The sequence below is a fragment of the Macaca nemestrina genome, chromosome 2, assembly GCF_043159975.1.
Source record: "Macaca nemestrina isolate mMacNem1 chromosome 2, mMacNem.hap1, whole genome shotgun sequence".
In the NCBI taxonomy this organism is placed as follows: Eukaryota; Metazoa; Chordata; class Mammalia; order Primates; family Cercopithecidae; genus Macaca; species Macaca nemestrina.
Genome location: NC_092126.1, coordinates 111,131,503 through 111,156,487, shown reverse-complemented (window position 1 = coordinate 111,156,487; position 24,985 = coordinate 111,131,503). Strand labels below are relative to the sequence as shown.

General features: G+C 44.8%; 1 protein-coding gene across 2 annotated transcripts in view; it reads left to right on the top strand.

The window, feature by feature from the left end:
• Positions 1 to 24,985, top strand: part of LOC105480388 (SWI/SNF related BAF chromatin remodeling complex subunit C1) — a 199,557-nt gene that overhangs the window by 24,776 nt on the left and 149,796 nt on the right. For both annotated transcript variants that reach the window (XM_071091592.1, XM_071091593.1), the window contains exon 3: positions 17,876 to 17,961. In XM_071091592.1, the coding sequence (XP_070947693.1) occupies positions 17,876 to 17,961 (86 nt within the window). The remainder of the gene's footprint in view (positions 1 to 17,875; positions 17,962 to 24,985) is intronic.

Genomic DNA, 24,985 nt, shown 5'->3' with positions numbered 1-24,985 from the left:
AGTTTCTAAAATGTTCTGCGGCAAAGAAACAGGAGAAAACAAGCTGAGCGCGGTAGCTCACGCCTGTAATCCCAGCACTTTGGGAGGCTGGGGCTGGTGGATCACCTGAAATCAGGAGTTCTAGACCAGGCTGGCCAACCTTGTGAGATCCTGTCTCTACTAAAAATACAAAAAAATCCCAGCTACTCAGGATGCTGAAGCGGGAGAATCGCTTGAACCCTGGAGGCAGAGGTTGCAGTGAGCCAGGATTGTGCTGCACTCCAGCCTGGGCAGCAGAGTGAGACTCTGTCTCGAGAAAAAAAAAAAAAAAAAGAAATAGGAGAAAACTATCGAATTTGGCAAATGTTATGATCTCTCTTACTGAACATTTTATGATCTGTATGTGAGAATGGTATTGTTTTGCCAAAATCATGCTGATTCTAGGACTTTGTGGAATGGATGAGGGAGAATGCAGAGATTAGCATATAGGTCTTGGAAGGAAGAATAAAAGGATGGATTTACGTGAAAGAAATCACCAGTCATAGTCACTTGAGTTGTCATCATCCATCAAGTCCAATCTAGCAGGGAGGGAATAGCTTGAGAGACTTGAGACTGAGGCACAGATCTCTGTAGAACATGGGCTTTATCCTGGCAAATATAGTGATCAAATTTAGGAGAGTGGCTTTGATATAATACTGTTATTTACCATATAATCTATCTACACATTTCGCCAGTTATCTCAAAAATGTCCTTTATAAGATCCACACCAACACCACATATTTTATTTAGGTATGTATTTTTAGTCTTATTTAATTTGAGATAATTCAGCCTGTTTTTTTCTTTTCCTTTTTTTTTCTGAGATACTGCCTCACTCTGTCACCCAGGCTGAAGTACAGTGGTGTGATCATAGCTCACTGCAGCCCTTACCTCCAGGGCTCAACTGATCGACCTGCCTCAGCCTCCTGAGTGGCTGGGACCACAGACACATTCCACCATGCCTGGCTTGGCTTTTCTCTTCTTTTCTTTTCTTTTCTAAGACAGAGTCTTGCTCTGTCACCCAGTCTGGAGTGCAGTAACACAATTTCAGCTCACTGCAGCCTCCCCTTCCCGGGTTATTCTGTCTTAGCCTCCTGAGTAGCTGGGATTACAGGCGTGCACCACTACACCCAGCTAATTTTTGTATTTTTAGTAGAGATGGGGCTTTACCATGTTGGCTAGGCTGGTCTCGAGCTACTGACCTCAAGTGATCTGCCTGCCTTGGCCTCCCAAAGTGCTGCGATTACAGGTGTGAGCCACAACGCCTGGCCAAATTTTTTAATTTTTAATTTGATAGAGACAGGGTCTCACTGTGTTACCCAGGCTGGTTTTGAACTCTTGAACTGAAGAAGTCCTTCTGCCTTGGCCTTCCAAAGTACTGGGATTGCTGCTTTGAGCCACCATGCCCAGCTGACTGACATTTGTTTGTCATTACTTACATTTTTTTGGTGGTTGTTTTTTGAGACAGAGTATTGCTCTGTTGCCCAGGCTGGAGTGCAGTAGCACGATCTTGGCTCACTGCAATCTCCACTTCCTGGGTTCAAATGATTCTCCTGCCTCAGCCTCCCCAGTAGCTGGGATTACAGGCATGTGCCACGACGCCCAGCTAATGTTTGTATTTTTAGTAGAAACTGGATTTCACCATGTTGGCCAGGCTGGTCTCCAACTCCTGACCTCAGGTAACTGCCAGCCTTGGCCTCTCAAAGTGCTGAGATTACAGGTATGAACCACTCTCTCTGGCCCATGACTTAACATTTTTGAAGCATGCAAACAAATACTACATTTTAAAAAATGTTTTTGTGTTTTTTTCTTTTGAGACAGTCTGTGTCGCCCAGGCTGGAGTGCAGTGGTAGGATCTTGGCTCACTGCAGTCTCTGCCTTCTGAGGTCATGCGGTTCTCATGCCTCAGCCTCTAAAGTAACTGATTAACAGGTATGCACCACCATGTCTAGCTGATACTTTGTGCTTTTGGTAGAGATGGGGTTTCACCGTGTTAGCTATGCTGGTCTCGAACTCCTGGCCTCAAGTGATCCGCCCGTCTTGGCCTCCCAAAGTGCTGGGATTTCAGGCACGAGCCACTATGCCCAGCCTCAAATTTTTGTGTGCTATTGCTTATAGTCGTAATTTGTTTATTCTCATTGTTGTGTACGGGCTGATAAATTTTTTCTTTTTTCTTTCTTTTTTTTTTTTTTTTTTGAGACGGAGTCTCGCTTTTGTTGCCCAGGCTGGAGTGCAATGGTGTGATCTTAGCTCACTGCAACCTCCACCTTCCGAGTTCAGGCGATTCTCCCGCGTCAGCCTCCCAGGTAGCTGGGATTACAAACACCCGCCAGCACACCCGGCTGATTTTTTTGTATTTTTAGTAGAGAGGAGGTTTCACCATGTGGGTCAGACTGGTCTTGAACTCCTGATCTTAGGTGATCCGCCTGTCATGGTCTCCCAAAGTTCTGGGATTACAGGCGTGAGCCACCACGCCCAGCTAAATTTTTTCTTAAAGGGACAGAGTGTGCCGCATGCTGTGGCTCACTCCCATAATCCCAGCATTTTGGGAGGCCGAGGTGGGTGGATCACTTGAGTCCAGGAGTTCAAGACCAGCCTGGATAACATGGCAAAAGCTGGTCTCTACAAAAAATACCAAAATTAGCTGGTCATTTGGGAGGGCCCCCCCTGTAGTCCCAGCTATCTGGGAGGCTGAGGTGGGAGGATTGCTTGAGCTAGGTGGCGAAGGTTGTAGTGAGCTGAGATTGCACCACTGCACTCCAGCCTGTGCGACAGAGTGGCAACCTATTTCTCCTTCTTTTTTTTGAGTCAGAATTTCGCTCTTGTTGCCCAGGCTGGAGTGTAATGGTGCGATCTTGGCTCACTGCAACCTCCACCTCCTGGGTTCAAGCGATTCTCCTGCCTCAGCCTCCTGAGTAGCTGGGATTACAGGCATGCGCTACCACACCTGGCTAATTTTGTATTTATAGTAGAGAAGGGGTTTCACCATGTTAGCCAGGCTGGTCTCAAACTCCTGACCTCGAGTGATCCATCTGCCTCGGCCTTGCAAAGTTTAGGATTACAGGCGTGAGCCACCGTGCCCAGCCAACACCCTGTTTCTAAATAAATAAATAAATTAATTAAATAAAGGGACAGATAGTAAATATTTTAGATAGTAAATGTTTTAGGCCTATAGGCTGTGTGGACTCTGTCACAGCTGCTCAATGTAGTATGAAAGCAGCTATATACGATACATAAATGAGTATATATACATGCAATACATAATGAGTAGGGGTGTGTACTGGTAAAACTTTAATTTTTATTTTTTGAGATGGTACCCTGTTGTGTTACCAGGTTGGAGTGGTGTCCCAAATGAACACAGCTCACTGCAACCTCGACCTCTAGGGCTTAAGCAATCTTCTTGTCTTAACCTAGGCATATACTACCACGTGTGGCTATTTTATTTTGGAAGGCTGAAGTGGGAAGATTGCTTGAGCCCAGGAGTTCAAGACCAGCCTGGGTTAGATAGACCACATCTCTACAGAATATTAAAATATTAGTGTTAGCATGGTGGCAAACTCCTGTGGTTGGAGCTACTTAGGAGGCTGAGGTGGGAGGATCACTTGAGCCCAGGATTTGGAGGCTGCAGTGAGTAGTGATCATTCCATTGCAGTCCAGCCTGGGTGACACAGTGAGACCCTTGTTATTTTTCGATAGCTGTTTCATGATTTGCTAACAGTTGCTGTATAGTATTCTGTTGTGGGAATATACCACAATTTTTTTTATTCATTCTGTCATTGATAGGCTTTTGCGGTAATTTGCAGCTTAGAGCTATTATAAATAGTGCTGCTGTGAATATTTTTATATATTTCTTTTGCTCAACATAGATATTTCTTTTGGTTATGTTCTTGAGAGTTTACTTGCTACGTTACAGGTTGGTCAGCTTTAGCAGATATTGCTAAACAGTTTTCCACAGCGGTTCTACTGATTTATATTCCCACAAACAGTGTATGAGCATTCTGATTTTCTTTTCTTTTTTTTTTTTTGAGATGGAGTCTCGCTGTGTCGCCCAGGGTGGAGTGCAGTGGTAGGATCTCAGCTTACTGCAAGCTCCGCCTCCAGGGTTCATGCCATTCTCCTGCCTTAGCCTCCCGAGTAGCTGGGACTATAGGTACATGGTGCCACGCCCGGCTAAGTTTTTGTATTTTTAGTAGAGATGGGGGTTCACCAGTTTCACGTGTTAGCCAGGATGGTCTCGATCTCCTGACCTTGTGATCCGCCTGCCTCGGCCTCCCACAGTGCAGAGATTACAGGCATGAGCCACCACGCCCAGCTGAGCCTTCTGATTTTCTACTTTCTCACCAACCCTTGGAATCTTTTTTTTTTTTTTTGAGACGGAGTCTCGCTCTGTCGCCCAGGCTGGAGTGCAGTGGCCGGATCTCAGCTCACTGCAAGCTCCGCCTCCCGGGTTTACACCATTCTCCTGTCTCAGCCTCCCGAGTAGCACTGGGACTACAGGCGCCTGCCACCTTGCCCGGCTAGTTTTTTGTATTTTTTAGTAGAGACGGGGTTTCACTGTGTTAGCCAGGATGGTCTCGATCTCCTGACCTCGTGATCTGCCCGCCTCGGCCTCCCAAATGTGGTTATAATGCATTATTTTCTAGTTGCTAATAATTAATGTGAGCAACTTTTATTTATTGACCACTTGTCTATCCTTTCTTGAGAAGTACCTGTTTGCCTGTTTAAAAATTTGCACATTGGTCTTTCTCTCTTTTTCTTTTTTTCTTTTTTGAAACGGGGTCTGGCCTAATGACCCAGGCTGGAGTACATTGGCTTGATCATAGCTAACTGCGGCCTCAGACTCCTGGGCTCAGAGGATCTTCCCACCTTAGCCTCTCGAGTAGCTGGGACTACCAGTGTGCACCACCACACCTGGATAATTTTTTCTGTTTTTTTGTGGAGACAGTCTCACCTTGTTTCCTAGGCTGATCTCAAACTCTTGGGCTCAAGCGATTCTCCCAGTTCAGTGTTCCAAAGTGCTGGGATTACAGGTGTAAGCCACCATACCTGGCTGAATTTTTCTTAGGTATTCCGGATATGGTTCATTGGTCAGAAATATTTATTACAGATCTCTTCTCCCGCTTAATAGTTTATGTTTTTGTTTTTGTTTTTTCTTTTTTTTTTTTTTTTGAGACGGAGTCTCGCTGTGTCTCCCAGGCTGGAGTGCAGTGGCGTGATCTCGGCTCACTGCAAGCTCCACCTCCCGGGTTCACGCCATTCTCCCGCCTCAGCCTCCCAAGTAGCTGAGACTACAGGCGCCCGCCACCACGCCCGGCTAGTTTTTTGTATTTTTAGTAGAGACGGGGTTTCACCGTGTTAGCCAGGATAGTCTCGATCTCTTGACCTCGTGATCCACCCGCCTCGGCCTCCCAAAGTGCTGGGATTACAGGCTTGAGCCACCGCGCCCGGCAATAGTTTATGTTTTTACTCTCATAATGATGTCCTTTGATGACCAGAGGTTTGTAATTGTAATATACAACAGGAAACGGTAAACTTTTTCTGTAAAATGCCGGATATTTTGGGCTTTTTGGGTCATGTGGTTTGTGATGCAAGTACTCACTTTTGCCGCTATTGTGTGAAAGTAGCCACAAAAAAATACATGAATGAGTGTGAATTTGCTTTCGTTAAACTTTATCTGCGAAAACAAGAGTGGACTGCATTTGATCAGTGGACCATCATTTTCCGTTTCCTGGTACAGAACAATTTAGGAAAATTTTTCTGTATTGTTAATACTTTTTGTGTTCTTATAGAAATCTTTGCCTTTTTTTTTTGAGACGGAGTTTCGCTCTTGTTGCCCAGGCTGGAGTGCAATGGCACGATCTCAGCTCATTGCAACCTTCGCCTCCCGGATTCAAGCGATTCTCCTGCCTCAGCCTCTTGTAGCTGGAATTACAGGCATGCACCACCACGCCTGGCTGATTTTGTCTTTTTAGTAGAGACGGGGTTTCTCCATGTTGGTCAGGCTGATCTCAAACTCCTGACCTCAAGTGATCTGCCTGCCTTGGCCTCCCAAAGTGGTAGGATTACAGGCATGAGCCACCACGCCCGGCCAGAAATCTTTGCCTTTTGTAAAGTCATGTATATATTCTATTGTATTTTCTTCCAGAAGCTTTATTTTTTATTTATTTATTATAATTTTTTTGAGATGGAGTCTTGCCCAGTCGCCCAGGCTGGAAAATGGCGCGATCTCAGCTCACTGCAACCTGTGCTTCCTGGGTTCAAATGATTCTGCTGCCTCAGCCTCCCGAGTAACTGGGTTTTCAGATGCCTGCCACCACGCCCAGCTTTTTTTTTTTTTTTTTTTTTAAGATGGATTCTGGCTCTGTCACCCAGGCTGGAGTGCAGTGGCACCATCTCGGCTCATCGCAACCTCTGCCTCCTGGGTTCAAGCGAGTCCCTTGCCTCAGCCTTCAGAGTAGCTGGGATTACAGGTGCCTGCCAGCACACCTGGCTAATTTCTGTATTTTTAGTAGAGACAGAGTTCACCATGTTGGTCAGGCTGGTCTCAAACTCCTGACCTTGCGATCCACTTGCCTCAGCCTCCCAAAGTGCTGGGATTACAGGCATGAGCCACTGCTCCTGGCCTATTTTTTTTTTTTTTTTTTTGAGACAGAGTCACGCTCTGTTGCCCAGGCTGGAGTGCAGTGGTGCGATCTCAGCTCACTGGAAGCTCCGCCTCCCGGGTTCACGCCATTCTCCTGCCTCAGCCTCCCGAGTAGCTGGGACTATAGGCGCCTGCCACCATGCCCGGCTAAGTTTTTGTATTTTTAGTAGAGATGGGGTTTCACTGTGTTAGCCAGGATGGTCTCCATCTCCTGACCTCATGATCCACCCGCCTTGGCCTCCCGAAGTGCTGGGATTACAGGTGTGAGCCACCGTACCCCACCGATTTTTTGTATTTTTGGTAGAGACGGAGTTTAACCACATTGGCTAGGGTGGTCTGAAACTCCTGATCTTGTCATCTGCCCGCATTGACCTCCCAAAGTGCTGGGATTGCAGGCATGAGGCACCGCACCTGGCCTATCTTACATTTTAATGTAATTAAAATTTACATGATAATTTTTTTTAAAAAGTGCAATTAAAAAAAAAATTCATTTTTTATTTAGTTAATTTAGTTTTTGAGGCAGACTCTCACTCAGACTGGAGTGCAGTGGTGCGATCTTGGCTGACTGCAACCTCCACCATCTGGGTTCAACGAGTTCTCCTGCCTCAGCCTCCTGAGTAGCTGGGATTACAGACATGTATAACCGTGCCCAGCTAATTTTTATTTATTTATTTATTTTTGAGACAGAGTCTTGCTTTGTCATCCAGGCTGGAGTGCAGTGGCACAGTCTCGGCTCACTGCAGCCTCTGCCTCCTGGGTTCAAGCTATTCTCCTGTCTCAGCTTACCAAGTAGCTGGGATTATAAGTGCCTGCCACTGTGCCTGGCTAATTTTTCTATTTTTAATAGAGATGGGGTTTCACCATGTTGGCTAGGCTAGGCTGGTCTTCAACTCTTGACCTACAGTGGTCTGCTTGTCTTGGCCTCCCAAAGTTCTGGCATTATAGGCATGGGGCACTGTGCCTAGCCTAGGGTTGTATTTTTTACCTTGCGTGATTACCACTTTGACGTTTAGTTGTTTCTTTTTTTTCCTCCCTTTGATTTGCTTTCTTTCTAGGAATTCAGCTGCTCATTTAAAATAATGTCTGTTACATTTACCCAATATTTCTACATGTTAGTGGTAGTGTGTAATAGTTGTTTAGTCTACAATATTGCTGGAGCCAGCAACACTTTTTTCACTTGTAAAATGGGTGTAAAAGAGCAAAGTTCAGGCCAGGCGCCGTGGCTCATGCCTGTAATTTTAATACTTCGGGAGGCCGAGGCGGATGAATCACGACGTCAAGAGATCGAGACCATCCTGACCAACATGGTGAAACCCCGTCTCTGCTAAAAATACAAAAATTAGCTGGGTGTGGTGGTGCGCGCCTGCAGTCCCAGCTGCTCAGGAGGCTAAGGCAGGAGAATTGCTTGAACCTGGGAGGCGGAGGTTGCAGCGAGCTGAGATTGCACCAGTGCACTCCAGTCTGGCGACAGAGCAAGACTCTGTGTCATAAAAAAAAAAAGTAAAGTTCGTGTGATTGTTGTGACAAGTAAATGAGGAAATAAGTCAAAAGTGCTTCATGGTAAATTCTCAGTGATTGGTATCAGTGCTAGTACTTTTTGTTGTCTCCAAGACTGTTACAGTAGCAATGACCTATCATTAGAGGTGCTGATAATAATACAATTTCCAAATAAGTTTAATAGATAAGTAAATGTATGGAATTTTTGATGTATGTCATTTTACTTTGTGAGGTATAAGAATTCTGGAATTTAAATGATGTGTTTTTTTTTCTCTCGACCGTTTTCAAGGTGTGAGGATGACTTTGTGATTTCCTGTGAACTCTCTTGGTTTTTTGGACACATTCTCTGCTTATTTACTACTTCACATCCCTTTTCTGGCACAGTCATTTATTGACTGATAGACCTAAACATAGTGTTATAAATGTGTACACTCCTTTCATAGAAACACACGTTTTTTACCAGTCGTTAGCACTACTTTGTCTTTTTTTTTTTTTAATTTTTTTTTGAGATGGAGTTTTGCTCTTGTTGCCCAGACTGGAGTGCAATGGTGCAATCTCGGCTCACTGCAACCTCCACCTCCTGGGTTCAAGCGATTCTCCTGCCTCAGCCTCCCGAGTAGCTGGGATTACAGGCGCGCATTACCATGCCTGGTTGGTTAATTCTTTGTATTTTTATAAGAGACAGGGTTTCACTATGGCCAGGCTGGCCTTGAACTCCTGACCTCAGGTGGTCTGCCCCCCCCCCCGCCGCCCCCCCGGCCTCCCAGAGTGCTCAGTTTACAGGCGTGAGCCATCACACCCGGCCTACTTTGTCTTTTATGAATAAGTAAAGAAATAAGGGTTAATGGCACAAATTATTGTAGTAGATTTATCTTTTCATTTTTTATTTTGGAGATGGAGTCTTGCTCTATTGCCCAGGCTGGAGTGCAGTGGCGTGTTCTTGGCTCACTGCAACCTCCACCTCCTGGGTTCGAGTGATTCTCTTACCTCAGCCTCCCGAGTACCTGGGACTACAGGTGTGTGCCACCACATCCAACTAATTTTTGTATTTTTAGTAGAGATGGGGTTTTACCATGTTGGCCAGGATGGTCTCAAACTCACCTCATGACCCGCCCGCCTCGGACTCCCAAAGTGTTGGGATTACAGGCGTGAGCCACCGTGCCTGGCCTAGATTTATCTTTTCTAAGTTTCTTTTTTTTTTTTTTTTTTTTTGAGACGGAGTCTTGCTTTGTCGCCCAGGTTGGAGTGCAGTGGCCGGATCTCAGCTCACTGCAAGCTCCGCCTCCCGGGTTTACGCCATTCTCCTGCCTCGGCCTCCCGAGTAGCTGGGACTACAGGCGCCCGCCACCTCACCCGGCTAGTTTTTTGTATTTTTTAGTAGAGAGGGGGTTTCACCGTGTTAGCCAGGATGGTCTCGATCTCCTGACCTCGTGATCCGCCCGTCTTGGCCTCCCAAAGTGCTGGGATTACAGGCTTGAGCCACCGCGCTCGGCCTATCTTTTCTAAGTTTCATTAAGCTCAGCAAGATGTTAGGTGGGCTACGAATAAGTAGGATGAGACCACTTACATATATCCAGAATAAGATCAGATTAAATTTCCAATAGAGTCAGCCAGGGATAGAATTGTTTATTAAAAGCAATTGGGTCACACAGTTGAGAGTAGAGGCAGCCTGTTAGAGATGACTTTGACCCCCAGAGTCTCTAATTAGAGTGTTCAGCTGTTGAGATACTCATGTAAGGCATCATTTTGCTAGCTCTGGAAATTTCAGTTTTTGCTACTTTTTTTATGTTTGTTTTTTTCAGACAGGACTATGATCATGGTTTGCCGCAGCTAGCCCTAGGCTCAGCTAGCCCTCCTGACTCAGCCTATTGTGTAGCTGGGAGGTGCATCCTACCATGCCCGGCTAATTTTATTTTAATTATTTTCTAGAGACAGGGTTTTGCTCTGTTATGTTGCTCAGGCTGTTCTTGTACTCCTGGCCTTAAGTGATCCTCCTGTCTTGGCCTCTCAACGTGTTAGAATTACAGGTGCGAGCCACTGCATCTGGCTACCTTTTTATTCTTTCGATTTTCCGTAAGTGATCCTCCTGTCTTGGCCTCTCAACGTGTTAGAATTACAGGTGCGAGCCACTGCATCTGGCTACCTTTTTATTCTTTAGATTTTCCGATACGAATTAACAAGTATTTACTCTAACATCCTGTGCTTTTCATTTAGGAAATGTTTAAGAACCATACTCACTATGAATTACGGCAGGGCCTCTTCAGCACTGGGGTTTATAGGATGGTGCTGGAATGGGAGATACAGTCAAGGTGCAGTGAATGTCTCTAAGAAGTTTCTTGTCCCCGTCTTCAACTTTCCATTACCTGACTTTGGTTTCTCATGTTTTCATTTGGGTGATTGTGCTGCTGAGCTTTATGAGCCAATCCCAAGTCCATTTCTATCCCAAATCCATTTGTGTGCAAGCCGTAAGAATCCTTGATATATGGATAGACCTTGCCCCGCCAGTATCATTTTATTCTGCCACATCTGTAGAGGTTTTTTTTTTTTGTTGTTGTTGTTGTTGTTGTTTTTGAGATGGAATCTGGCTCTGTCACCCAGGCTGGAGTACAGAGGTACAATCTTGGTTCACTGCAACCTCTGCCTCCCGGGTTCACAAGCCTCCTGAGTAGCTGGGATTACAGGTGTGTGCCACCATGTCCTGCGAATTTTTTTGTGTTTTTAGTAGTAATGGAGTTTCACCATGTTGGTTAGGCTTGTCTTGAACTCCTGACCTCGTGATCTGCCCTCCTCGGCCTCCCAAAGTGCTGGGATTATAGGCGTGAGCTACTGCGCCCGACCGAGGTTTTTATCTTGTTGAACTTCGTTGTTGGAACTAATACCTTTGATAGGTTCGTGAGTTCTGTCTATTCCTTTTTATTTTTATTTTTAAATAATATAGACAAGGTCTCCCTATGTTACCCAGGTGGGTCTTGAACTCCTGGGCTCAAGAAATCTTCCTACTGTGGCCTCCCAAAGTGCTGGAATTACACTGCTTTTATGTATATTTTACCATTGGAAAATTGAATGTCAGTTTTCTTTTTTTTTTTTTTTTGAGACGGAGTCTTGCTCTGTTGCCCAAGCTGGAGTGCAATGGTGTGATCTCAGCTCACTGCAACCTCCGCCTCCTGGGTTCAAGCGATTCTTCTGCCTCAGCCTCCCAAGTAGCTGGGATTACAGGCGTCTGCCGCCACACCCAGCTAATTTGTGATTTTTAGTAAAGATGGAGTTTCACCATATTGGCCAGGCTGGTCTTGAACTCCTGACCTCATGATCAGCCTGCCTTGGCCTCCCAAAGTGTTGGGATTATAGGCATGAACCACCGTGCCTGGCCATCTGTTTTCTACTTCATTCTCAGCATCTGCCCCTGTAGTGGTTGAATAAAAGTTACTTTGTTAGCCTGGCACGGTGGCTCACGCTGTTAATCCCAGCACTTTGGGAGGCTGAGGTGGGTGGATCACCTAAGGTCAGGAATTCAAGACCAGCCTGGCCAACCTGGTGAAACCCTATCTCTACTAAAAATACCAAAATAAGCCTGGTGTGGTGGCATGTGTCTGTAATCCCAGCTGTTCAGGAGACTGAGGCAGGACAATCACTTGAACCTGGGAGGCGGAGGTTGTAATGAGCCCAGATTGCGCCACTGCACTCCAGCCTGGTGACAAGAGCGAGACTCAGTCTCAAAAAAAAAGTTTGTCTTAAGTGTATATTTGGTAATAATTTCATTTTTCAAATTTAGTATCTGTTGAGAAATTGACCTTAAATTATTTATACAGATGTTTTATTGTTATGGCCTGCTCAGTATATATTTCTGAGTAGCATGGATCTCTCATTTTAAGTGGTGTCAATATAGTTGAACTATTGAGAAAATTCAGATTACCTATGTTATCAGGTGGCACATTGCTGAATGTCGGTGATAGATTTGAATAAGCACTGTTCCTGTCCACAAGGAGTTCATATCCCACATAAAATATGTGAATCAGTCATGTCAGTATTATGCTGAGGTGCAATAGTGATTACAGGCATGGTTTGAGGAGAACATTTTAGATCAATCTGAGGATTAAGGGGAGGCTTTGTGTAGGAGAAGTAAGTCTCATTCTACTGTAGTAGATACCCACCTATTACATTAGTCTATTTATTTATTTATTTATTTATTTATTTATTTATTTATTTGAGATGGAGTCTTGTTTGTCGCTAGGCTGGAGTGCCCTGGCGCGATCTTGGCTCACTTCATCCTCTGGCTTTCGGGTTCAGGCGATTCTTCTGCCTCAGCCTCCCAAGGAGCTGGGACTACAGGCATGTGCCACCATGCCCAGCTAATTTTTGTATTTTTAGTAGAGATGTGGTTTCACCATGTTGGCCAGGATGGTCTTGATCTCTTGACCTCGTGATCCGCCCGCCTTGGCCTCCCAAAGTGTTAGGATTATTCACGTGAGCCACCATGCCCAGCCTACGTTAGTCTATTTTGAGATGTCAGCACTACAGGATTTTCAAAGATAAAATGTTATCAGTGGATAAGAATTGCACCCAAATGTACTTTTTTTTTTTTTTTTTTTTTAAGATGAAGTCTTGCTCTGTTGCCCAGACTGGAGTGCAGTGGCATGATCTTGGCTCACTGCAACCTCCACCTCCCTCCGCCATTCTCCTGCCTCAGCCTCATGAGTAGCTGGGACTACAGGCACCCTCCACCACACCTGGCTAATTTTTTATATTTTTAGTGGAGACGGGCTTTCACCATGCTAGACAGAATGGTCTCGATCTCCTGACCTTGTGATCCGCCCGCCTCGGCCTCCCAGAGTGCTGGGATTACAGGTGTGAGCCACTGCGCCTGGCCTTTTTTTTTTTTTTAAGGACATTATAATGTAGCATTTGGGATGTATTGGGTATAGAGTTGGCCAAAATAGTAGGAGATCAGAAAAGCTGCATATTTAAAAAGCACAGAATAACCAGATTGACTTGGAGAGTGTACCAGCTTAATTTGGAAGAACTCTAAGGGATCTTAATGATTCTTCTTAATTTTTTTTTTTTTTTTTTTGAGACGGAGTTTTGCTCTTGTTGCCCAGGCTGGAGTGCAATAGTGCGATCTCGGCTCACCGCAACCTCTGCCTCCCGGGTTCAATCACTTCTTCTGCCTCAGCCTCCCTAGTAGCTGGGATTACAGGTGCCACCATGCCTGGCCAATGTTTTGTGTTTTTATTAGAGATGGGGTTTCTCCCTGTTTGTCAGGCTGGTCTCGAACTCTCAACCTTAGGGGATCTGCCCGCCTCAGCCTCCCAAAGTGCTGGGATTACAGGTGTGAGCCACAGCGCCTGGCCTTAATTTTTGTATTTTTAGTAGAGACTGGGTTTCACCATGTTGGCCAGGCTGGTCTTAAACTCCTGACCTCAAGTGATCCACCTGCCTCATCCTCCCAAAGTGCTGGGATTATAGGCTTGAGCCACTGTGCCCAGCTGATTGATTATTTGCCTGCCCCTCCCTCTGTCCCTCTCCCCGCCGCCTCTCTGTCTCTCTGTCGCGTTCTCTCTCTCACTCTCTCCCCCTGTGTGTGTGTGTGTAATTATTTGGTTAAAGGGTCTCACTTTGTCATCCAGGCTGAAGTGCAGTGGTGTGGTCACAGCTCATTGTAACCTCAACTTCCCAGGCTCAAGCAACCCATTTACTCAGCCTCCTGAGTTGCTGGGGCCACAGGCATGTGCCGCCACACATGGTTCATTTTTGTTTTATAGTTTATTTTATAGATGAGGTTTCGCTATGTTGTGCAGGATGGTCTTGAACTACTGGTCTCGTGATCCTGCCTCGTTGGCCTCCCAAAGTGCGGGTTTTATAGGCCTGAGCCACTGTACCTGGCCTATTTATTTTTTAAAATTTTATTTATATTTAATTATGTTCTAATATCTATGACAAAATATGCCATTTTAATGATTTTCATTTGTTTTTTGAGATAGGGTCTCACTCTATTACAGTGGTGTGACGTCAGCTCACTTCAACCTCCGCCTCCCAGGTTCAAGTGATTTTCCCACATCAGCCTTCCAAGTAGCTGGGACTACAGGCGCCTGCCACCTCGCCCTGCTAATTTTTGTATTTTTTGGTAGAGATGGGATTTCACCATGTTGGCCACTCTTGTCCCGAACTTCTGACATCAAGTGATCTAAGGGATCTTAATGATTCTTCTTAATTTTTTTTGAGACGGAGTGTTGCTCTTGTTGCCCAGGCTGGAGTGCAATGGCATGATCTCAGCTCACTGCAACCTCTGCCTCCCTTGCTTAAGTGATTCTCCCACCTCAGCCTCCCAACTCGATCTCCCAAAGTGCTGGAATTACAGGATACTTTTTATTTTTTATTTATTACTATTTTTTTTTTAAACAGAGGTGGGATCTCACTATGTTGTCCAGGTTGGTCTTCTACTCTTGGGCTCAAGTGATCCTCCTGCCTCAGCCTCCCAAAGGTTTGGGATTATGGGATGGAGAAACTATGCTCACTTCTGTATGTATTAAACAATGACTTCCATTCCTTGTCCCTCTTTCCTTGGCAACCACCATTCTGCTTTTTGTCTCTTTTTTTAATGTTTGATACCATGTGGTTCTTTGTAGTATATTATTTTGTAGTAATAGTTTTTAAAGAAAAAAATGCATGGGTGTTTCTAATAACACTTCATCCTATTTCGCCTATCTGATGCTCAGTTTATATTGCTTATACCTTCATAATGTGGAAATTATTCACCATTTCATTTAATTTGAGCTATATTTTTAATCCATAAAGCACAGATCTCTTGAATTGTGGCATAGATTTTAGCTATTAGTTAAATATAGTTTTATATAGTTACACCACGTTTTTATGGTCATTAAAATATCATAATAGGCTAGGTGTGGTGGCTTATGCCGGTAATCCCAGCACTTTGGGAAGCCAAGGTGGGCAGATCACTTGAGGTCAAGAGTTTGAGATCAGCTTGGCCAATATGACAAAACTTTGTCTTTTAAATATGCAAAAACCAAAAAAAATTAGCTGGGCGTATTGGCACTCGCTTGTAATCCCAACTACGTGGGAGGCTGAGATATGAGAATTCCTTGAACCCGGGAGGCAGAGGCTGCAGTGAGCCATGATCACGTTGCTGTACTCCAGCCTGAGCGACACAGTTGAGAACCTGTCTCAGAAAAAAAAATAAGTATAATAAAAGTGTTCACTTACAATTTTTGTATAATTTATGTTTTTATTTTTATTTTTTTGGTGAGACAGTCTCACTATGTTGCCCAGGCTGGAGTGCAGTGGTGTGCTCTTGGCAACCTCTGCCTCCCGGGTTCAAGTGATTCTCCTGCCTCAGCCTCCCGAGTAGCTGGTATTACAGGCGCCCGCCACCACACCTAGGTAGTTTTTGTATTTTTAGTAGAGATGGGGCTTCACCGTGTTGGCCATGCTGGTGGAAAACTCCTCACCTCACATGATCCACCCGCTTTGGCTTTCCAAAGTGCTGGGATTACAGGCGTGAACCACCACGCCTGGCCTAATTTTTGTATAATTTATAGTCAAGAATCTATAAGATGAAAAACTCTGACTATCTCTATATTTATTTTTTTGTTTCCTTTTTTTTTTCTTGTGGCAAAGTTTCACTTCCTTGCCCAGGCTGGCCTCAGAACTCCTGTCTTCAAGCAGTCCTCTCTTCCTCCCTGCCTTCTTTCTCAGCCAGAGTACTGGGGTTATAGGTGTTTTCTTTTGGAACATTTTGATTTACCTTTTTTATTAAAAAAATTTTTTTTGAGATAAGGTCACACTCTGTCACTCAGCCTGGATTTGTCACCATCACAGTTCCCTATAGCTCAACTTCCCATGCTCATGCAATCCTCCCACCTCAGCCTCCTGCGTAGGTGGGACACTACAGGCATGTGCCACCATGCCCAACTAATTTTTATATTTATATTTATATTTATATTTATATTTATATTTATATTTATATTTGTATTTGTATTTGTATTTTTTGAGACAAGTTCTGGCTTTGTTGCCCAGGCTGGAGTATAATGGCGTGGTCTCAGGTCACTCCAACCTTTGCCTCCCAGGTTCAAGCCATCCTCCTACCTCAGCCTCCCAGTAGCTGGGACTACAGGCACACTCCCCCCATGCCTGGGTAATTTCTTTTGCATTTTTTGTTGAGACAGGGTTTCACCATGTTGCCCAGGCTGGTCTTGAACTCCTGTGCTAAAGCCATCTGCCCGCCTCGGCCTGCCAAATGCTGGGATTAAACTTTTTGTAGAGGTGGGATCTCACTGTGTTGCCCAAGCTGGTCTCAGACTCTTGCGCTCAAGTGATTCTTTCAACCTTGGTGTCTCAAAATGTTAGAATTACTGGTGTGTAGCTAGGCGCGATGGCTCACGCCTGTAATCACAGCACTTTGGGAGGCTGAGGCGGGCAGATCACTTGAGGTCAGGAGTTCGAGACCAGCCTGGCCAACGCAGAGAAACCCTGTCTCTACTAAAAATACAAAATTAGCCGAGCGTGGTCACGCATGCCTGTAATCCCAGCTATTTAGGAGGCTGAGGCAAGAGAATCACTTGAACCTGGGAGGCAGAGGTTGCAGTGAGCCGAGATAGCACCATTGCACTCCAGCCTGGGCAACAAAAGCGAAACCCTGTCTCAGAAAAAACAACAACAACAACAAACTGCTCCTGGCCTAAATTTAGCTTTTTAAAATCTTTCTTTTGACAGACTATTTACTCAAATTATAGTATGTTTATGGAATTTAAAAGGAATTCTTTTGGGAGGGATATGAGGTCTTGCTATACTGTCTAGGCTGGTTTTGAATTCCTGTGCTCAAGTGATTCTTTCATCTCAGCCTCCCAAGTAGCTGTGACTATAGGTGTGAGCCACTGTACTTGCTATCAGAAAGTAGTTTGAATTCAGTTTATTTTATTTCATTCCATTTTTCTTTTTTTTTTTTTTTTTTTTTTTTGAGACGGAGTCATGCTCTGTCGCCCAGGCTGGAGTGCAGTGGCCGGATCTCAGCTCACTGCAAGCTCCGCCTCCCGGGTACACGCCATTCTCCTGCCTCAGCCTCCCAAGTAGCTGGGACTACAGGCGCCCGCCACTTCGCCCGGCTAGTTTTTTGTATTTTTTAGTAGAGACAGGGTTTCACCGTGTTAGCCAGGATGGTCTCGATCTCCTGACCTCATGATCCGCCCGTCTCGGCCTCCCAAAGTGCTGGGATTACAGGCTTGAGCCACCGCGCCCGGCCCATTCCATTTTTCTTGAGACCGCATCTCACTCTGTCGTCCAGGCTGGAGTGCAGTAGGGCGATCAGGGCTCACTGCAGGCTCAACCTCTCAGACTCAAGTGATCCTCCCACCTCAGCCTCCTGGATAGGATTACAGGCATGTGCCACAATGCACAGCTAATTTTTAAAATTTTTTTCTAGAGACTGAATCTCCCTATGTTGCCAGACTGGTCTTGAACTCCTGGGCTCAAGTGATCCTCCTGCCTTATGCTCCCAGAGTGTTGGGATTACAGGCATGAGCCTCCATGCCCAGCCTAATCGACTTTTAGAAAAACTTATTGATTCCTCAGTTTATTCAAGAAGATATTTAAGGAGGTTGTTTAATTAATATGTGTTTATATCTTTGAATTTATAAAACTTAGGATTCAGACATGAGTAATTTTGTCAGAAGCTTTATTTTTCTCATGTGTAATTTGTATCATTTTTAGGCAAAGTGTTTCATGGATTTCAAAGCTGGAGGCACCTTATGTCACATTCTTGGGTCTGCTTACAAGTATAAAAATGAACAGGGATGGTAAGTTTTTGTATTTGTTTGCATGTTTTGATCTTAAGTTATTTACTTTTAAGTCCTATTTCCTTGTGTTAGAAAATTCTGTAAGCACATTATGATTAATGTGTTTTACCAAGAGCCCTAATTTACCTTGTTTCTACATCCAAGAAAAATATCAACCAACCATGTATGTATTTACTTACTTATTTTTGAGACAGGGTCTTAAAAATAGGACCAAGGCTGTCAGCAAGGCTAGAAGTGCAGTGGTGCAATCTCAGGTCACTGCATCCTCCGCCTCTCAGATTTCGACCAATTCTCATGCCCCAGCCTCCTGAGTAGCTGGGACTACAGGCATGCACCACCATGCCTGGCTAATTTTTCTATTTTTAGTGGAAACAGGGTTTTGCCATGTTGTTCAGGCTGGTCTCGAACTCCTGGCCTCAAGCAATCCACCCACCTCAGCCTCCCAAAGTGCTGGGATTACAGGGATGAGCCTCTGCACCTGGCCACAACCATGTATTTATTAGGCAAGTGATTTCTTTTTTTTTTTTTTTTTTGAGACAGAGTCTCGCTCTGTCACCCAGGCTGGAGTGCAGTGTCGTGATCTCAGCTCACTGCAAGCTCCACCTCCCGGGTTCACGCCATTCTACTGCCTCAGCCTCCCGAGTAGGTGGGACTACAGGCACCCACCACCACGCCTGGCTGATGTTTTAGTATTTTTTGTATTTTTTCATTTTTAGCTAACACGGGGTTTCACCGTGTTAGCCAGGGTGGTCTTGATCTCCTGACCTCATGATCTGCCCGTCTCGGCCTCCCAAAGTGCTGGGATTACAGGTGTGAGCCACTGCGCCCAGTGTGATTTCTTATATTTGATTTTTATAGTAACAGGTATACATTATTAGCAAATTAGAAGGTAGGCTTGCCAGGAAATGTGTAAATGTGTATAATGAACTCATACATTATGTTTGAAGTGGATAGATAGTATTTTTGTTTGTTTTGTTTTTTTGAGACTTAGTTGCGCTCTTTTGCCCAGGCTGGAGTGAAGTGGTGCGATCTTGGCTCACTGCAACCTTTGCCCCCAGGTTCGAGTGATTCTCCTGCCTCAGCCTCTTGAGTGACTGGGATTACAGGCACCTGCCACCATGCACCCAGCTAATTTTTGCATTTTTAGTAGAGATGGAGTTTCACCATGTTGGCCAGGCTGGTCTCAAACTCCTGACCTCAGGTGATCCACCTTCCTTGGCCTCCCAAGGTTCTAGGATTACAGGTGTGAGCCACCGTGCCTGGCCAGATAGCAGTTTTAAGAGATCAAGTTAGCTAGGCCTTCAAGAGTGTTCCATTTTGCTATCCTCAGGACAGTGATAAAAGGAGAAATACATATCTTTGCCTAGATCAGTGTTGGAGATAGATTGAGAATCCCTGCAGATGTTCCTGCCATTTTGCTCCCTTCAGTCTTTTCCCCTTTTCTAGCTGTCTCTCTTGGTACTATTTCTTTTTTTTCCCCTTGAACTCTGGGGTTTCCATCAGTTGCTGGGACTAGTGATGTTTGACGATGATGGTCCTGATCTGTGGGGTTGTCAGGGACATACTTCACAGGGTAGGGTTGGAGGAGTGGAGTATATTGTCTTGAAATTGTTTGGTATTTTCAGTTGAGTTAGCTGTGCACAGTTTATAAGCTTAGCATCTTTCCAGGAGAATACACATGTAATTTATATATTTTACTTTCAAAGTTAAGCTAACCCCATACTTTATGGCTGGGAAGTGCAAATAAATATTTAGATCAACAATAAGGACAAGTGTGCAATTAAATTATTTATATAGTAAATAGGACATATAAACTAACATGTGTATTTACTGAAACTTTTTATATATGGATGGTGTTGAATAGATGTTGATTTGGATCACCTGAGGTCAGGAGTTCGGGTCCAGACTGGCCATCATGGCGAAACCCCGTCTCTACTAAAAATACAAAATAAATTAGCCAGACTTGGTGGTGGGCACTTGTAATCCCAGGTACTCACGTGGCTGAGACAGGAGATTCACTCGAACCCGGGAGATGGAGGTTGCAGTGAGCTGAGATTGCGCCACTGCACTCTTGCCTGGGCAACAGAGCAAGACTCTGTCTCAAAAAAAAAAAGATATTGACTAAAAGCATGAGTCTTTTTTGTTTTTGTTTTCAGAGGTAGCTCTCTGTTTTCCAGTTCTGTGTCTAGCTCTGATGTTGGACCTCTCACGAGGGTATTATTCCCTGATCTAGGACCAACGGCATGTTTCAGTACTCGTAGAGATGGTTTGTTCCCTACTCTTGACTCTGGGTTCCCGGTTGGAACTCTTTCTGTCCCTGGTTCTTGTTCAGCTTCTATCACAAGTCCTGACCTGGACACTTAAGGACAGAATTCCAAAGTGATATGATTTTTCATAGGTCACGTATTGTGGAACTTGCTTTGTGTCTATAGTTTCTGCACAATGAAAAAAAAATTTTTTTTGAGACAGAATCTCGCTCTGTCACCCAGGCTGGAGTACAGTGGTGTAATCTCAGCTCACTGCAACCTCTACCTCCCGGGTTCAAGCGAATCTCCTGCCTCACCCTCCTGAGTAGCTGAGATTACAGGTGCCTGCCACCACACATGGCTAATTTTTGTATTTTTAGTAGAGACCGGGTTTCTCCATGTTGGCCAGGCTGGTCTTGAACTCCTGACCTCAGGTGATCTGCCTGCCTTGGCCTCCCAAAGTGCTAGGATTACAGGCTTGAGTCACCGTGCCCGGCCACAGTGAAATATTTTTATCTGAAATCACTTGCAGTAGTTTAGAAAGATATGTATAATACAGGTCGGGCGCAGTGGCTTGCACCTGTGATCCTAGCACTTTGGGAGGCCAGGGTGGTCTGATCACGAGATCAGGAGTCAGAGACCATCCTGGCCAACATAGTGAAACCTCGTCTCTACTAAAAATGCAAAAATTATCTGGGCATGGTGGCATGCGCCTGTAGTCCCAGCTACTTGGGAGGCTGAGGCAGGAGAATTGCTTGAACCCGGGAGGTGGAGGTTGCAGTGAGCCGGGATCGCGCCACTGCATTCCAGCCTGTCAACAGAGCGAGACTCCGTCTCAAGAAAAAAAAGAGAGAGGCCGGGCGCGGTGGCTCAAGCCTGTAATCCCAGCACTTTGGGAGGCCGAGACGGGCGGATCACGAGGTCAGGAGATCGAGACCATCCTGGCTAACACGGTGAAACCCCGTCTCTAATAAAAAATACAAAAAAAAAACTAGCCGGGCGAGGTGGCGGGTGCCTGTAGTCCCAGCTACTCGGGAGGCTGAGGCAGGAGAATGGCGTGAACCCGGGAGGCGGAGCTTGCAGTGAGCCGAGATCTGGCCATTGCACTCCAGCCTGGGTGACACAGCAAGACTCCGTCTCAAAAAAAAAAAAAAAAGAAAAAAAAGAGAGAGATACATATGTAATACGATTTCCTTAAAATTAAAAGTGGGGCTAAAAAAGACGTAAAGGATAGGTTTAGCATTGTCAGGAATAAGAATTTTTCCAAGTCTCTTATGCAGATTGTGCCACAATTACTTCCTTTCAGGTATAGTTATGTATCCAGTTTCAGTGTGTACCTTCTCTCATCTCTTGTGCCTCACACTTGAAGTGAGTGCATATGTTAGTAACTTCCCCACTCTGTTTGGATATCTGAATGCTGACCTGTCATTCTGACCATGCCCTGACTTGCCCCATGCCTAACATGCCTCTCAGAACCTTGTGTGTGTTCTTTAATTGAACCTCACAGTCTAGGTTGCATTTCTGGCTTTAGGTCCAAAGTTTGCTGGTTTCGTTATTATGGCAAGCACTATTTTCTTCTTATTTCATTGTGGTTCTGCTTTCTTACTGACTTCTCAGTAGTCTTTGTTTTAGTCGCTAATGGCATGAAGCTCTAATGTCATGCATATGAGGTTGAATGGGAATACCTGGTAATTACTAGCATATTTGTGAAGAGACTGTACATATTAATATTACAGAATTGGCCAGCTGTTGTGGCTCATGCCTGTAATCCCAGCACTTTGGGAGGCTGAGGTGGGCGGATTGCTTGAGCCCAGGAGTTTGAACCCAGCCCAGGCAACATGGGAAAACTCAGCCTCTACAAAAAGTAGAAAAATTAGCTGGGTATGGTGGCACATGCCTGTAGTCCCAGCTACTTGGGAGGCTGAGGTGGGAGGATCACTTGAGCCCAGGATGTAGAGGCTGCAGTGAACCAAGATTGCACCACTGCACTCCAGCCTGGGTGACAGAGACCCTGTGTCAAAAAAAAAAAAAAAAAAGAGAAATTACAGAATTGAAATGTTAAGTTTGATCTTTCTGGATGTTTCTAAATAGGCAAAATCAATGAGTGTCTTATTAATGGTTTTTCTCCTGAAGGATAAAACTTTGTATAGATTTGAATTGTAGTTATATGTAACTGAAGGATAACAAGTTTGACCTATTCATGGAAATCCAAACAGATCTCCCAAAGGAGAGATTAAATACCAAGTTCAATTAAGTAATAGAGAATTGACTTTAGTGCCCACGTGCCCAGAGATTAGGATGTTGTTTATTTTTCCCTACAGTTCTAAAGAGATTGTTAAATTTTTTTTTTTTTTTTTTGAGATGGAGTCTTGCTTTGTCACCCAGCGAGCTGGAACACTATCTTGAATTTACCAAGAATGTTTAAATTAAGTTTTGCTTTCTAATAATGCAGAAAGGTGTTCAAGCTTCAACCCGAAAGAGGAATGCAAATTAGAACTATAATCATTAGACCTGCGTGGTGGCTCACGCCTGTAATCCCAGCACTTTGGGAAGCCGAGGCGGGTGGATCACCTGAGGTCAGGAGTTGGAGACCGACCAGGCTGGCCAAAATGGTGAAACCTCGTCTCTACTAAGAATACAAAAAATTAGCCGGGTATCGTGGCGGGTGCCTGTAATCCCAGCTACTCGGGAGCCTGAGGCAGGAGAATCGCTTGAACCCGGGAGGTGGAGCTTGCAATGAGCCGAGATCTCACTGTTGCACTCCGTCCTGGGCAACAAGCGTGAAACTCCCTGTCAATTAAAAAAAAAAAACCACAAAAACTATAATCATTAAATATTTTAAAATCTATCACAGATTGACAAAGATTAAAAGGTGAGGTAATGTAAAATAAAAGTAAGTACATAGTTGGCTACTGAGAGGGAGAAAGCATAATACATTCTTAGTGGAACTATAAATGAGTACCATTTTATTGAAAGATGATTTTGCCAGTTGTGTTACGTTTGTATTATGTTTCTTATTATTTCAAGTTGAGTATCTCTAATTCCTTACAAATCCATCTGACTAGTACTAGGTTCTAGAAGAATCCCATAGGAGGGCTCTAGAAAAAAAAAAAAAACAAAATCAACTGGAAAGAGATATTCTTGCCCTATGTTATCACAGTCCTATAGAGAAAAGCAAATAAATACATTTTCCTTTTCTGACTTTTTTTTTTTTTTTTTTTGAGACAAGGTCTCGCTGTGTTGCCCAGGCTGGAGTGCAGTGGCATGATCTCGGCTTACTGCAAGCTCCGCCTCCCAGGTTCACGCCATTCTTCTACCTCAGCCTCCCGAGTAGCTGGGACTACAGGTGCCCGCCACCACGCCCGGCTAATTTTTTTGTATTTTTAGTAGAGACGGGGGTTTCACTGTGTTAGCCAGGATGGTCTTGATCTCCTGACCTTATGATCTGCCTGTCTCGGCCTCCCAAAGTGCTGGGATTACAGGCGTGAGCCACTGTGCCTGGCATTTTTTTTTTTTTTTTTATGAGACCGAGTCTTGCTCTGTCGCCAGTACAGAGTGCATAGGCGCCATCTAAGCTCACTGCAACCTCCATCTCCCAGGTTCAAGCTATTCCCTTGCCTTAGCCTCCCAAGTAGCTGGGACTGTAGGTACATGCCACCATGCCTGGCTAATTATGTTTTAGTAGAGACAGGGTTTCACCATGTTGACCAAGATAGTCTCTTATTTCTCGCCCCCATGATCCGCCCGCATAGGCCTCCCAAAGTGCTGAGATTACAGGAGTGAGCCACTGCGTCCCGCCTTTCTGACTTTTTAAATCTTTGGCCATTTAAACTGTAAATGCAAGCTCTCAGTTGAGGGTTTACTCATTAATATAAAAGTCTTCTGCATTGTTTCCTTTTGTCAATCTACTGGGCAATATCTTGCTGTAGCCTTTCAATCTAAGGCAGTAAATATGCATTGTGTGTCAAAAGGAATTACGGGCTGGTGGGAAGCCAAGGTGAAAGGTTCGCTTGGGCCCAGGAGTTGGCGACCAGCCTGGGCAACATAGAGAAGCCCTGTCTCTTGAAGAAATTTTAAAATACTACCCCAGAAAGGTAGCATGTACCTGTAGTTCAAGCTCCTTGGTAGGCTGAGCCGAGAGGACTGCTTGACCCCAGGAATGCAAGGCTACCTACAGTGAGCTATGACTGAACTGCTGCAGTCCAGCCTGGATGACAGAGCAAGAGTCTATTAAAATATATATATTAAATAAAAATAGAAAATTTAAAAAAAGTTCCTCTACTAACTGTATTCCTCCAGTTTTATTGCCTCTCGTGAGTATATTTAGGGCTACCTCTAGAAAATGGTCCGAATAGGGCCGGGCACGGTGGCTCACACCTGTAATCCCAGCACTTTGGGAGGCCAAGGTGGGTGGATCACGAGGTCAGAAGATCAAGACCATCCTGGCTAACATGGTGAAACCCCGTCTTTACTAAAATACAAAAAATTAGCTGGGCATGGTGGTGCATGCCTGTAGTCCCAGGTACTTGGGAGGCTGGGGCAGGGGAATCACTTGAACCTGGGAGGCGGAGGTTGCAGTGAGCCAAGATCGCGCCACTGCACTCCAGCCTAGCAACAGAGCAAGACTAGCAAGACTCTGTCTTTAAAAAAGAAAGAAAGAAAGAAAGAAAATGGTCCGAATAAAAATAGTCTGTTTTTTTTTTTGAGACCGAGTGTCACTCTGTTGCTTAGGCTGGAGTGCAATGTTGCAGTCTGGCTCACTGCAAGCTCTGCCTCCT